Source organism: Callospermophilus lateralis, chromosome 5, assembly GCF_048772815.1.
Source record: "Callospermophilus lateralis isolate mCalLat2 chromosome 5, mCalLat2.hap1, whole genome shotgun sequence".
In the NCBI taxonomy this organism is placed as follows: domain Eukaryota; kingdom Metazoa; phylum Chordata; class Mammalia; order Rodentia; family Sciuridae; genus Callospermophilus; species Callospermophilus lateralis.
The window spans coordinates 37476625-37490261 of record NC_135309.1 but is presented as its reverse complement, the minus strand read 5'-3'; the positions used below and the strand labels follow the sequence as shown (position 1 = coordinate 37490261).

General features: G+C 42.5%; 1 protein-coding gene and 1 pseudogene across 1 annotated transcript in view; both read right to left on the bottom strand.

The window, feature by feature from the left end:
- Positions 1-8096: 8096 nt before the first annotated feature.
- Positions 8097-8190, bottom strand: LOC143400526 (U6 spliceosomal RNA; annotated as a pseudogene).
- Positions 8191-9176: 986 nt separating this feature from the next.
- Positions 9177-13637, bottom strand: part of Sec24a (SEC24 homolog A, COPII component) — an 87348-nt gene continuing 82887 nt past the window's right edge. The window contains exon 23 of the mRNA XM_076856497.2: positions 9177-9423. Coding sequence (XP_076712612.2) covers positions 9312-9423 — 112 coding nt within the window. The 3' untranslated portion in view covers positions 9177-9311. The remainder of the gene's footprint in view (positions 9424-13637) is intronic.

The window sequence follows — 13637 nt, the reverse complement described above, 5'->3', positions numbered from 1 at the left end:
AGTTTTCATTTCAGTTAGTGCACTTTTCAATTCTGGAATTTTTTTTGTTTTCCTTTTTGGGTTTCTCTTTTTTTGATATTTCCATTTTGTTTGTATATAATTTTCTTAACTTTCTCCTTTAGTTCCTCCTTCTTCCCAGGGGCGCTTTACCACTGAGTCACATTCCCAAACCTTTTTTTTTTAATCTTGTGACAGGGTCTCACTAAGTCGCTTAGGGCCTCTAAATCACTGAGGCTGGTCTCAAACTTGTGATCCTCCTGCCTTAGCTTTCAAGTCACTGGGATTATAAGGTTGTACCACTGTACTTCACTTGTCCTTTATTCTTTTTTTTTTTAATTTTTTCTTTTTTAATATTTATTTATTTTTTTTAGTTTTTGGCAGACACAACATCTTTGTTTGTATGTGGTGCTGAGGATCGAACCCGGGCAGCACGCATGCCAGGCGAGTGCGCTACCTCTTGAGCCACAACCCCAGCCCCTCCTTTATTCTTTTTTTTGTTGTTGTTGTTACCAGGGATTGAACCCAGGGGCATTAACCACTGAGCCACATCCTCAGCTCTTTTTATAATTTTATTTTAAGACAGGTTTTCATTAAATTGCTTAGTACCTTGCTAAGTTGCTGAGGCTGGCTTTGAACTTGTGATCCTCCTGCCTCAGCCTCCCAAGTCACTAGGATTATAAGCATGCACCACTGCATCCAGCTCCTGTAGTTCTTTAAGCATATTTAAGACAGTTGTATAGCCTGGCATGGTGGCACATGCCTGTAATCCCACCTCTGTACTTGGGAGACTGAGGCAGAGGGTTTGCAAGTTCGAGGCCAGCTGGGCAACTTAGCAAGATCCTATTTTAAAATAAAGGGTTGTGGGCATAGTTCAGTGGTGTGGCACCTCTGGGTCCAATTCCTAATAATGCAGAAATAAAGAATTTTAATAAATAAATAAAGCCCTTGTTTAGTAAATCTGCCATCAGGTCTCTTTCAGGGCCAGTTTCTGTTGGTTTACCTTTTCTTTAGGGCTCACCAAACTTTACTGTTTCTTTGTATGCCTTGTGAGTTTATTGTCAAAAACTAGATTTTTTTTCTAATAATGTGGAAATTCTGGAAAAATACTCCCCTCCTTCCTCACAGTTTGCTGTTTTCTGATTTCATTTTTTTTCTTCTGTGTTTTTTTTTTCTTTTTTTTTTTTTTCTTAGTTAAAAAAAATTCTTAAAGAAATGGGGTCAGCCTGGGCTGACCCCAAACTCCTGGGCTCAAGGGATCCTCCTGTCTTAGGTTTTTGTTTTCTTTTTATTCTAATAGGCTGTTTCTGGGCCAGCAATCAGCCTGACATATAACATTAAGGTCTTCTCAGATCTTTTCTGAGCCTGTGTCTTTCCCTGGTCATGCATAATGAATCTAATTACCCCACATACACAGTTGCTTTTGAACATTCTAGTCTTCACTGTCTGGTCTCAAACTGGGAAAAAGAGGAAAATAAAGGGGGGACAAAAGGCCCTGACATTTTAATTCTCTTGGAAGTCACTTTAGCAGAGGGGTAGGTAGCTTCAATAATGGTGAGCAAATGGCAGTGGCTACTCTCTTTGTCTACCCTTCTGTGATCAGCAGCAGCAATCAGAGCACAGATCCCCAGGATTTGCCAGACAGGGTCCTTTTTGCCCACCCTGGCTCCACAGGAACACCTGCATGGCTGAGCATCACAGGGATGAGAAACAGGGAACTGCTTTTGGATTAAGAGCTAAAATTGACCAAAATTAGCCACATCTGGCCATCTGAACTTCCCCCTGGGAGTTGGAAGCCTTCAAAAGAATCTAGAGTTTCAAAACTCTGGCAGAGGGATTCTGCCAATGCAGTTGTTGTCTAGATGCGGGAGACAGATTCCTTGTGCTTCCTTCCATCCTTCCAGCATCCTTTATCTCCATTCTCTCTCTCTCTTTTTTTTCTTTTTTCTTTTTTTGGTATTGGGGCTGGAACCCAAGGCCTAGTGTTTACTACACAAGTGCTATGCTCCAATCCCCAACTTTTTGTTTTATTTTTATATTTGGTATTGGGAATTGAACCCAGGGGTGCTTAACCACTGAGTCACATCCCCAGCCACCTCCCCCCCCCGCCGCAATTTTTCTTTTTTTAAAATATTTTTTAAATTATCAATGGACCTTTATTTTATTTATTTATATGCAGTGCTGAGAATCAAACCCAGTGCCTCACACATGCTAGGTTGTGACTCTACCACTGAGCCACAACCCCAGCCCTCTGTAGCCTTTTTTATATTTTATTTTGAGACAGGGTCTCACTAAGTTACTTAGAGCCTCCCTAAGTTTCTGAGGCTGACTTTCAACTAACAGTCTTTCTAACTCACCCTCCCAAGCTGCCGGGATTACAGGCATGTGCCAGCCCCAATTTTTTATCTTGAAAAATTTCAACAAGTAAGTTTTATTTATTTATTTGGAACTGGAGATTGAATTCAGGGGCACTCAACCATTGTTGAGTCCTACTTTGTATTTAGAGACAGGGTCTCACTGAATTGCTTAGTGACTCCCTGAGTTGCTGAGGCTGACTTTGAACCCGTGATCCTCCCATCTCAGCCTCCAGAGCTGCTGGGATTATAGGCGTGTGTCACCACACCCAGCTTGAGTAAGTTTCATTAAAAAAAAAAAAAAAGGGCTGGGGATGTGGCTCAAGTGGTAGCGCGCTCGCCTGGCATGCATGCGGCCCAGGTTCGATCCTCAGCACCACATACAAACAAAGATGTTGTGTCTGCCGATAACTAAAAAATAAATATTAAAAAAAAAATTCTCTCTCTCTAAAAAAAAAAAAACAAAGAAATTGTCTGGAAGATATGAAAGATGCTCATATTAACATGTTTTGGGAGGAAGCTTTGTCACTAAAGAGACAAATGTTTAATTCTCAATACAGACTGACCTAGTGCAAAGTTTGGAGGTGATCAACTTTTTCTCCTATGATAGTATGGACTGGGTGGCAAATCTGTGTTTTAGAAACTTCTTTTGGGGTACATGTGTGGTACTGAGGATTGAACTCAGGGGCACTCAACCACCAAGCTGTATCCCTAGACCTTTTTCTTGTTTTTGTTTTTGTTTTCGTTTTGGAATAATGTCTTGCTAAATTGCTTGGGACCTCACTGAGTTGCTGAGGTTGATCCTCCTGCCTCAGCCTCCCAAATTGCTAGGATTACAGCCATGAGCCTCCACGCCCAGCCCCAATTTATTTTTTATTTTAAGATGTGATCTTGCTAAATTGGCCAGGCTGACCTTGATTTGCCTCTTTTGCCTCAGCCTCTCTAGTAGCTGGGATTATAGGCATGCACCACTGCTCCCAGCCTCTTCCTGCCACTTCTAGAACAAGACATTTCTTTGTCTGCATTTGTTTGAGGCAGGTGTGAGTGGGAGAGGAACAGGAATGACCACGAGTCCTCACGCAGACCACCAGATCTCCTTCCACATCCCTGAAGGAAGGAGAGCCCCCCAGGTGACAGGTGGGTGTGGCCAGGCTCTTCTGTTCTTAGATCCTAGCTTCTTCTGAAGGGCCATCAGGCTGTGCCAGAAAGGACGGAATGATTAAGTTTGGTGTATTTCAAAAGGAACTGCCCCAACATTTCAGGAGGCTGAAAGGGAGAGTGGCCCAGCTTCTTGTGTTAATCATCCTGGGAATGAGGACAGGGCTGTAGATTCCCTTGAGAGACAGATGCTGGAGCCAGTTCAGACTACACTCCTCCTGTTCCAGCAATCCCTTAGGGTTTGGTGAAGGACTGGATGAGGCAGACACTGCATGTGGAACCATCATCTGCTGGAAGCTCATGCTGGCTGGTGACATAATCCCCTGTAGGAGTGTGTGTGGCCTTACATGGCAGAGATGGGCAGCCATGGTTTGATTTATGAACAAAAGCATGTTTGGGGCAGTAGCAAGACAGGAGAATTCTAGCACCCCATGGCAGGTGGAAGGGTTGTAGATGCTAAGCTAGACAAAGGTGGGCTATGGCCGATGGGCATGCACCTGGACTTTCTCAAAACTATTACTGTGGCCTGGAGATGTAACTCTGGTAGAGTGCTTGTCTAGCATGAAAGAGGCCCCGAATTCACCAGAAAATAAACAACAGCAACACAACCAAACTGCCTGGGCATCAGTGGCTGGCTGGCACAATACACTTGGATCTTTTCTTTCTCTCTTTGTCTTTTTTTGCATGCCAGGGTCACCAGGTTGGCAAAATGGTGGTTATGACCAACATGGTTATAGTCATGTTCAAGATAGATACCTGCACGGCAAACCATTATCACACGTAGGTGTCTGGCACATGAATATGTTTTTATAGTTGATTGGTTCAAATCAGGATCCACCTAAAGTGAACACATCGCACTGGTGGATGAGTCTCTTTGGTCCCTCTCAATTGTCTGTGACCTTCTCAAGCCTGTGTGAGCCTGGAAGTTCGGGGATGATACAGAAGGGAGAGAGGGCTCCCCTGCACTACAGTGTAATATTGGACTCCCAGCAGGTGGTGCTGGAGTTCTTCTGATGTAGTCTGAAAATAGTTAATTTTAAAAGAGAAAAGAATTCCATTCCTTACATCCTGAGTATAGATAATCTGATAATTTGATCCTTAGAATAACCCCAGGAAGAAGCAATTATACCCATCTTACAGATGAAGAAACCGAGTCTGAGGGAGGCTTTCCAAATAAGTACAAGTCAGGATTTCACTTACCTCATTTCACCCACATCTGTTTCTCCTCTGGAATTTCTGTTGACTCAGGACAAGCAGCCGTACTAGATGCCACCACCAACAGAACCAACAGAGCTCTCTTGCTGATAGATCCCATTCAGGGGACTTTCGAGAGTGAAAAGAGGGCTACATTTGATGGTGTTGAGACAACAGGAGTAAACTGCACACACCAGGTGTCACAGAGCAGTGATCAGAAGCATTTTCTCTAACTGCTTCAGATATCCACAGCCCTCTTCATTTCTGTATGGGTTCATCTTGACATGACTGCAGCCATCTTGAGCCATAACCACCATGGATGTCCCCAAAGAAACTCTAGTTGTTTTTTGCTGAATAGTTTTCCAGCCAATTAAAAATAGACAAAGCCAATGGAGTGTCATTTAGAGCTTTACAACTGGACTCTGGCACCAGGAATGTGCCTGACTTTGATATCAACTTAGGATAAACCAAGTACATTCTGTCTGGGATGAAGTCACTTTTTGTCCTAATCAATATCTATGCCCCCCTTCCTGACCCAAATTGTGGGACTCCAAATAGTCTTGCTGCTGCCCAGGATCATGCTTCTGTCAGTAAGTCTCCCAATAAATTGTACTCTGTGCAATTCTGGATCTGTCCTCTTCTTTATTTTGAGACAGGGTCTCTCTAAATCAGGCTGACCTTGAACTTGTGATCATCCTGTCTCAGCCTCCCAAGTAGCTGTGATTATAGGTATGTGCCCTGGCACCCAGCTCCCAAACCAGTGTTTGAGGTTTCATTGTCCTTTCCACACCCACCCCTCAAGGCTGACACCCCATTTCCAGGGCCAGTCTGGGTTTAATTACAGCAACAGAAATGCCACGAGCTAGATTATTGGAATTCAACTTCATGTACTTGTGGAAGGAGCTTGAGAAGTAAAGGTCCGAAATGAAGAGTTTGAGGATCGGAAGTATACCAACCGGGCTGGGGATGTGACTCAAGTGGTAGCGCGCTTGCCTGGCCCATGTGGGGCGCTGGGTTCGATCCTCAGCACCACATAAAAATAAAATAAAGATGTTGTGTCCATCGAAAACTAAAAAAAAAAAAATAAATATTAAAGTACACCAACCCACCAGTCTGGGAAGCTGAAGTGGGCTATGCAGGGAGAGCTGGTGTCTCTGTGTGACCACAGTCAAGCATTTGGTGATAGACCTGAAGCTGTCTGTAAAAGGGAAATTGGATATGGAACAGAAGAGAATGAGGACAAACTCACTGGCATTTAACCATGAAGATCTTCACAGCATAATAGCTACACTTCCTTGTCTTGTTATTATATGCAAGTTCTTCTATTGACCAACGGGAGGAGATTATGGGGACTGTACATGACAACAGGGATTCAGCACAAAGAGAAGCTTCCCCTCACCAGGAGAAGTGACACATCCCTGCAAATTCTAGCTGCTTGAGGAGATAAGGCAGGAGAATGGCAAGTTCAAGGCCACCCTGAGCAGTTTAGGGAGACCCTGTCTCAAAATAAAAACGAAAATGGGCTGAGGGTATAGGTCACTGGTTGGGCACTTTCTATTAGAAAAATGGGAACTGTTATGTGAGACCTCCTCCAGCCACAATTAATTATAACCCCTTAAGGGAACTGTTGTTTCAAGACCATGTTACAACTCTCTCATGACCATCACTGAAACCATATCACGGCCATCCCTTGTGACTAAGTCATCACAACCCTCACAATGAGAACCTGCTGAGGGTTTCACCAAGGCCAACAGACTATTTAAGAGGGTATAAGAAACTAAGGTAAGAACAAAGGGACCTAATCCCTAAAGCCCAGACTCTCTACGAGCTGTGCTGTCCTCTCTCAGAGCTGCTCTGCCCCATTAGGTCCCTGTGCATCTTTATCTCACTCCAATAAACTCCTTCCTGTTACTCTGTACAAATTGCTTGAAATCCTCCACCTGTGGGCTGGGGATGTGGCTCAAGCGGTAGCGCTCTCCCCTGGCATGCGTGCGGCCCAGGTTTGATCCTCAGCACCACATACAAACAAAGACGTTGTGTCCGCCGAAAACTAAAAAATAAATATTAAAATTTTCTCTCTCTCTTTAAAAAGAACCACCCCCTGCCCTGTGGTCACTTTGGCTTCTGAAGTTCTCCTCTATAGTATATAGTACTGAAAGAAACTTTCCTTTATCCAACTACATAATTACTTTGAAGCTTTCGCTTTTTACATTTAGAACTCTGGTCTATAAATTTTTTTTTGGGGGGGGGGGAGGTTACTGGAGATTGAGCTTAGGGTCCTTCAGCCAGAGTCACATCCCCAGCCCTAGTTTGTATTTTATTTAGAGACAGGGTCTAATTGAATTTCTTAGCGCCTCACTTTTGCTGAGGCTGGCTTTGAACTTGTGATCCTCCTGTCTCAGCCTTCGACGAAGCCAGCTAGGATTACAGATGTGCACCACCATACCCAGCTTATAAATATTTTATCTTTTACCAAATAACTACCCATTCACTAAAATTTAAGTATTTCCCTACTGACTTAAGATGCACCTTTATCATATACTAAATTTGCATATGCATCTTGTTTATTTCTAAATTTCCTGTCCTACTCAGAACAAAGAAAGAACCACATGATCATCTCAACAGATTGTGGCAGGGCAGGAGAGGATTTGACAAAACTCAATATTCTAGCTGGGTGCAGTAGCACACGTCTTTAATTGTAGCTACTCAGGAGGCTGAGGCAGGAGGATTGAAAGTCTGAGGCCAGCCTCAACAATTCAGTGAGAGCCTATCTCAAAATAAAATTTTAAAAAAGGATGCAGGGGGGTAGTTCAGTGATAGAGCACCCCTAGGTTCAATCCCCAGTGTCCCCCAACCACATAACCAACTTTTTCATGATTAAAAAAAAAAAAAAAAAAAAAAAACACTGTGCAAAATAGAAACAGGAAGCTGGGAGCAGTGGCACATGCCTAAAATACCAGTGGTTTGGGAGGCTGAGGCCAAAGTATCACCAGTTCAAAGCCAGCCTAAGCAATGGCAAGGCACTAAGCAACTCAGTGAGACCCTGTCTTTAAATAAACTACAAAAAAAAAAAAAAAAAAATAGGGCTGGGAGTGTGGCTTAGTGGTCAACTGCCCCTGAGTTCAATCCCTAGTACCAAAAAAAAAAAAAAAAAGAGCAAATTCTTCATCTGATATAGTACATCAACAACAACAAAAAACCCACAGGTTAACATACTTAGTGGTAAAAGAAACAAGCTTTCCTCCTAAATTCAGGAACACAGCAGGGAGTGCCTGCTCTTGCCACTTCTCCGCCACCTCATATTGGTGCATTACGGGTGTACACAGAGGTGGGCTTTGTGTGATGTATCCGAACAGGCATATACTATAGCAATACAATTTGTACAATATCATTAAAAATATGGAACATTTCATAAATTTGCATGTCATCCTTGCACAAGGACCATGCTAATCTATTGTTTTAATTTTAGTTTAAGTAAGCCGCTTACCACTCCTTCTACCCCCATCTCCCCAGCACCGGGGATTAGATCTGGGATGCTCTTAACACTGAGCTACATTCCTAGCCCTTTTATAGTTTTTATTTATTTATTTATTGTGCAGGGATTGAACTCAGGGCCTTGTGCATGGGAGGCATGCACTCTACCATCTGAGCTAGGGTCTTGCTAAGTTGTCCAGGTTGGCCTTGAACTTCTGATTCTTCTGCCTCAGTCTGCCAAGTCATTAGGATTACAGGTGTGTGCCAGTATGCCTGGCTCTTGCCACTCCTATTCAGCATTGTACCAGAAAGTTTAGCTAAGGTAATAAGATATTAATATGAAATTTAAAAATCAGTCATATTGAGTAGAAGAATTAAAACTACCTCTATTTGAAGAGGACATGATTTTTTTTTGTGGGGGGAGTACCAGGGATTGAACTCAGGGGCACTCAACCAATGAGCTACCTCCCCAGCCCTATTTTGTATTTTATTAGAGACAGGGACTCACTGAGTTGCTTAGCGCCTCCTGTTGCCTAGGCTGGCTTTGAACTCGAAAACCTCCTGTCTCAGCCTCCAGAGCTGCTGGGATTACAGGTGTGCATCACAACACCTGGCAGGACATGATCTTGTATATTAAAACAACAACAACAACATCAACAACTATAGAACCCAATTAAAAAACTATTAAAACTGATAAATAAGATTACAGGAAAAAAAGATCAATATAAAAAATCAATTGGATTTCTATACACTAGCAATTAACAGTGCAAAAATGATTAAAAAAACAAGTCCACTTAAAATAAAAATAATAAAATCTTAAGAACTTAATAAAAGAAGTACAAGATGTAGAACACCAAAACCAACAAAACATTATTGAAAGAAATTAAAGCTCTAAATAATGGAAAACCATTCTGTGTTCATGGATCTTTAATGTTATTAAGATGGTAATACTCTTCATATCGACCTACAGATTCAATGTAATCTTTGTCAAAATCCCATCTAGTTTATTTGCTCAGTTTTGACAAGCTAATCCTGATATTCAGTGGAAAGTCAAGGAACCCAGAATAACAAACATGTTTAATAGGAACAAAGTTTGAAGCCCCACACATTATGATTTCCAAATTTGCTGTAAAATTACAGTAGTGAATACAAATGTGATTGTGGTAGAAGATCAGCCATGGAGATCAATGAAATAAAATAGAGTCCATAGAAAAATCCATACATTTCTGTCCAATTGATTTTTTTTCTAGGAGAGAGAGAGAGAGAGAATTTTTAATATTTATTTTTTAGTTTTCGGCAGACACAACATCTTTGTTTGTATGTGGTGCTGAGGATCGAACCCGGGCCGCACGCATGCCAGGCGAGCGTGCTACTACTTGAGCCACATCCCCAGCCCTATCCAATTGATTTTTAAACTTTTTTTTTTTAATTGTGGTAAGGTAAGGTACATACAACATAAAAATTTACCATCATTTTCCCCCCTTTTTATAATGAGGATTGAATCAGGGGAGTTTAACTACAGAGTCACACCTCCAGTTCTTTCATTCATTCATTTTTAAATCTTGAGACAAGTTCTCACTAAATTGCTGAGGCTGGCTCTGAACTTGCAATTTCTCCTCAGTCTCCTGAGCCTCTGGGATTACAGGGATGCACTACTGTGCCAGCTTTTTAAAAAACAATTATTTTGGGGGATGGGTACCAGGGATTGAACTCAAAGGCACTTGACCACAAAGCCAAATCCCTATCCCTATTTTGTATTTTATTTAGAGACAGATTCTCATTGAGTTGTTTAATGCTTCGCTTTTTGCTGAGGCTGCTTTTGAACTGGTGATTCTCCGGTGTTAGCCTCTCGCCACCATGCCAGGCCAATTTCCATAATTTTTTTTTTTTAACTTTTTTTTTTAGGTGTAGATGGACACAATACAATGCCTTTATTTTTATGTGGTGCTGAGGATCAGAACCCCCGCCCCCCCAACCCCAGGTGAGCGCTCTACCTGAGCCACAATCCCAGCCCAATTTCCATAATTATTTTAAAAAGAATTTCTGTTTTGCAGTGCTAGGGACTGAACCAGGACCAAGGACATGCTTGGGAAGCACTCTTAACACTGAGCTGCCTCCCTAGCCCAGGTAAAACTGGAATTCTACATACACTAAACAATAATTTGCCATTCTCCTTTTCCTACAGTCTCTGGCAATTTATTAAGTAGAACTTTGCAGTATTTGTCTTTTTCTTAATATATTTATTTTTAGTTGGACACAATACCTTTGTTTACTTTTATGTGGTGCTGAGGATGGAAGCCAGGGTCTCGCACGTGCCAGGCGAGCGCTTTACCGCTGAGCCACAATCCCAGCCCAGTATTTGTCTTTTTTGTGACCACTCTATTCACTCCAGCCTACTATCTTCATCCATGCTGTGGCATATTGCAGAGTTTCCTTCCTTTTAAAGGCTGAATAATATTCCATTATATGTATATACCACATTTTGCTTATCTATTCTCCCATTGACAGTCATTTGGGTTAATTCCACGTTCTAGCTACTTTAAATAATGCTATGAACATGGGTATACAAATGTCTCTTGGGCACTATACATTCAGAAATTCTTTGGGTCATATACCCAGAAGCAGAATTGCTGATCATTGATAATTCCAATCCTGACACTAAGAAGCCCACAGGCTCGCGACCTGGCCTTTCCCCACTGGCAGCAGCTAAGGCTATTGGCTCGGTCCTTCCCACCATACACGAGGAGCGGCAGCGACCTTGGGGGTGAATAGGGAGGTGCCGCGACTCCAAGCCACCTCTTCCGGGTAGATCCGCTGCGCCGGGGCCCGTGGCCGCCCACGGAGCATGCGCCCTGCTCGGATAGGCCGCGCACTCAGCTCTGGCTGCCATCTTGAGTGAGGGCAGGGCCGGATGCTGGGTCCTTCCCGGCTTTGGCTGAGTCTCACTTCACCCCTTATCCGCAAACGGATCCTTTCTGTGTTCATTCGGAGGTGAATAGAATTGGCACCCTGATTGACAGGAAAAAGATGCCAGTGAGAAGCGGGTTAAATTTTGTATTTTGCCAGGAAGTAAAATGGAGGCTGTTGCGACAAGGCGGTTGTCTCCAGACCTGCCTTCTCGCTCAGAGCCCGGGAAAATACACAATTCGAGAGAGACGCTTCGGGGAGCTTTGCGCCGGGGCTTGTTCTTGGTGCCAATTCCCATCCGCAGCTGCACTTTTTCCCAGTGCACGCCTGGTTGTTCCTAGGGTTTCCTCACGTATTTTTGTTTCAAAGGCAACTTTCCTATTGAAGTTTGAGTGCCTATTCTATCTAAATTGCCAACACTCCCTAGTGCCCTTCTCCATCTTACTTTCTTCTTCGTGCTTATAACCATTTCACCTGCTAAATATACTAGTTTTCTCTGTTTCTTGCCAACTGGAACGCAAGCTCCATGAAGGCAAGCACTGTTTTGTCCACTGCTGCAGTTCATAAAACAATGGGGCCTCACAATGGAGCCATGTAATGGGCTAAAGAAAAATCTTTCCAGCACAAGTTAAAATTCTTTCCCCAGTCTTAGATTTGTTTCCTTTCCTCTTGCCTGATTAAACTGCAAAGTGCTTCACCACTCCCAAGTCCCATCCCATGGGAAAGGTCATACCTGAATTGATGAGAGAACAGCACGTAGCAAAAATTGGCCATAACAAAAGCCGAACATGGATCAACAGGGTTTTTTGGATCATTTGTTTTCTTTTAGGTTCTCAGGGTCTGGAAACTCACTGACCTTCACAAAAATAAGATAAACAACTCTGCTGACCATCCGTCTGGGACCTGTGCTCCTTCCCTTGCAAAAAAATCATGGGAAAAGTTCACTCCTTCACTTGCAAAAAATTATGGGAAAAGTTTGATGTAGGGACTGAGGAAATACTTCAGTTGGTAGAATGCTTGCCTAGCATGCAGAAAGTCCTGGGTTCAATCACCAGCAAAACACACACACACACACACACACACACACACACACACACACACACACACACAGAGTAAGGCCTGGCCCCCAGCTGGTAGGCTTAACAGGAGGTGGTGGGAATTTCTGGAGGTGGGTCATAGGGGTTGTGTGTCCTGGACTCCCTTCTCTCCCTTTCACTTCTCCGCATCCCCTTTTCCTCTCCGGCTCCCCACCACGATGTCCTTTTTCAACAAAGGCCCAAAGGGAAGGGTCAAGTGATCACGGAGTGAAACCATGAGCCAAAATACATCTTTCCTTCTTTTAAGTTGTTTATGTCACAATGATGAAAAGCTAACAGATGGTGAAGCAGTCTACTGGGCTCCCTACAAAGAAACCCTGACATCAGGAAGCTAGGAAGCACAGTGGTTGATCATTTATCTAGTGTGCTTGATTCCTGGGTTCCGTTTCTCAGCATGGAAACACTGCGTTTATATAAGGAAAGAAGTGGAGAAAAAAAAGACCTTTTTTGGATTCAGGAACAGAAGGAACTCATCAAAGAATATAATGAGGGAGCCAGGTATGGTGAAACACGGGACTGTAATTGTAGCTACTTTGGGAAGCTGAAGCAGGAGGATCGGAAGGAAGTTCAAGTTCTTGGCCAATCTCAGCAACTTAGTGAGACCTTATCTCAAAATTTGAAAAATGGCTAGGGATGGAATTTAGCGGTAGAGCATCTCTGGGTTCAATCCCAGTATAGGGGTTGTGTATGTGTGTGTGTGTGTGTGTGTGTGTGTGTACAAATGTCACCCTTGATTGAAAGTTAAATCCTAGTTAATTTTAAAGTATTAATACTTGAATTGTCTTTAGTTGATAATTTCTAAAATATTGGAAAAGTTTCCCCTGTGTATCTGCACAAACCTAGATCTCTGAACTCCAGATGGTGCCTTAAGAAAAATTTGGTGGTGGTGCAGGACTCTAGTCTTGCCTAATGGGGAGGCTGAGGTGGGAGAATTTTGTGAGCTTACAAATTCAAGACCAGCTTGGGCCGCATAGTCTTAATTCTCAAGGAAAATAAAATTAAAACAAACAAAAAAACAGACATTAAGAATAATTTACACATATTGCACCAATTTTTTTCACAGATTAGATGAATTGATGCACTGTTTCAGGCAATATTGTTTTGCATGTTCCCTTACATATAACAGTCAGAATTACAACAAATCTCATCCTTCTAAATGATTTAGTTTGGTATCACCATGGAGAAACAAAATTGGAAGAAGTGCTAGTTATGATACCAATTAATTCTAACCAAAATTTTAAAAAGAGTCTCCATTTATGAGAATGAAATCATGTACCATATCATGATGAAAAGCTAACACAGATGGTGTGCTGGTGTAAATTAGCATTGTCACAATCATGTACTTGGAACCAAATAATTTTATTTATTTATTTAGTGACCACTTAAAATTTAACATAATTATTACCAAGAAGGAAAAAACTGCCCGATGTGGTGGCACATGCCTGTAATCTCAGCA